Here is a 1,621-nt window from a genome sequence, read left to right as displayed (position 1 = left end):
AGGAATCACGAAAGATCCCTCAAGCCCAGATATGTCTTGTAAGAATGCGGACTACCTAGGGAAAGGTGGAGGAGCGGGCACCTGCGCCCGGCTAGGGGATGTGCGGGCGGGTGGGAGGGCACAGGAGGACGCAGCTGCTGCTGGGTATAGTAGTAGGGTAATAGGATAATAGGCAACCCTCAGCCCCCATCAAAGTCCCCTCAGCCCTGTCGGGCGGTTTTGCATACCGCACACATGATCTACCCCCCCCCTTTTCCGTGTCCCACTCGCCCTCGCTCTCCCACTCCGCCGCCAATGCCACTTCCCCCCCCCCGACCGCCTCCGGAAGGCCGCCTCTCACCCGTTTACCCCACCTCCCCCACCGCCCTGATATTCCGATCCCCATTCTGTAGCTAACTAAGAACCCCCCCCCCCGCCACCCGCCCTCCGCCACTGCCACCACCACCCCCCCGCCACTGCCACGCCGCCGGCCGGGCCCGCAGCCCAGCGCAGCCCAGATTTCACACCCCACCCACTTCCTTAACCCCCCCCCCCGCCCCACGTACCCAGCGGCCAATCGCGGCCACCTCTCTAAACCCCCAAACCCCCACTGGCCCCATAAGCCCCACCTGTAAGAGGTTCCCTTGGAGCTGTAGCGCCATCGTGTAGTCCCCAATCGCCAGCGAGTAATCTTTCTGATCAAGTCGTACATTGCCTCGCTCCAGGTATGCTGTAACGTACACACAATACATACACACATGGGCGCGTGTGCGTGTGCGTGTGTGTATGGGGGGGAAAGTCACATACGAAAATGCGCATATTGAAGAATGGTGTGCGGGACGAACGGGAGCTAGTTAACCGTGCGCGTGGCGGCGGGAACTGTGGGGGGGAGGGAGAGAGGGAGGTGGGGGAAAGGGGTGAAACGAGTTGCTACGTATTGTGCGGTAACCATGCAGGAAAGACTGCGAAGGAGCGGGTTTGGGTTGTGTTCGGTTGTGTTCGGTTGTGTTCGGTTGTGTTCGGTTGGGTTAAGGGAACTCCTTCGGCAGCTCATGCTTCATCGCCTGCCGTCACGCTGTGTTCACAGAACCCATATCCCGGTCAGCCACTTCGCCGGCTTTTCTCCCCCCCCACACACACCACCACCAACCTGCGCTGGCCAGCCGATCCCCCCTTCCTTCCTTTATGTGGTGTACCATCCTCTCCCTCTATTTCAAATGACACCATGTAAACCCCCGCAACCCGTGAAGACCTTCTGCTCACTTGCTCCGCTCCACTTCCCCCATCTTCCCTTTCCCCCCTCCTCCTTCCCCCATCTTCCCTTTCCCCCCTCCTCCTTCCTCCCCTCCCTTTTCCCCGCTCCCCGCGTCATTACGGATCTCCCCACCTCCAGCCTCCCTCTCTCCCTCTTCACCTCCCCTCCTAACCCCACTCGATAAGATGTCACTCAGCCCCCGGCCCATCCTAGCCTAGTCCGCCCAGGCACCCGCTTCCCTTTCCCGCCCCTTTCTAGACCAGCCCGTCCCACCCCCATCCCCTTGACTCTCTCCCCCGCCCCTCTTCCCCACCCCTCTTCCCCACCCCTCTACCCCGCCCCTCTACCCCGCCCCTCTCCCCCNCCCCTCTCCCCCNCCCCTCTCCC

The 1,621-nt window shown here is 62.1% G+C and overlaps 1 protein-coding gene across 1 annotated transcript in view; it reads right to left on the bottom strand.

Moving 5' to 3' along the window:
• VOLCADRAFT_92912 (uncharacterized protein) overlaps nucleotides 1-1,621 on the bottom strand; it is a gene marked incomplete at both ends in the record, with an annotated part of 9,155 nt that overhangs the window by 6,419 nt on the left and 1,115 nt on the right. The window contains 2 exons of the mRNA XM_002952176.1: nucleotides 82-91; nucleotides 609-709. Of these exons, the coding sequence (XP_002952222.1) occupies nucleotides 82-91; nucleotides 609-709 (111 nt within the window). The remainder of the gene's footprint in view (nucleotides 1-81; nucleotides 92-608; nucleotides 710-1,621) is intronic.

The sequence above is a fragment of the Volvox carteri genome (assembly GCF_000143455.1).
Source record: "Volvox carteri f. nagariensis unplaced genomic scaffold VOLCAscaffold_28, whole genome shotgun sequence".
Classification (NCBI taxonomy): Eukaryota; Viridiplantae; Chlorophyta; class Chlorophyceae; order Chlamydomonadales; family Volvocaceae; genus Volvox; species Volvox carteri.
This window is presented reverse-complemented; position numbering and strand designations above follow the sequence as displayed.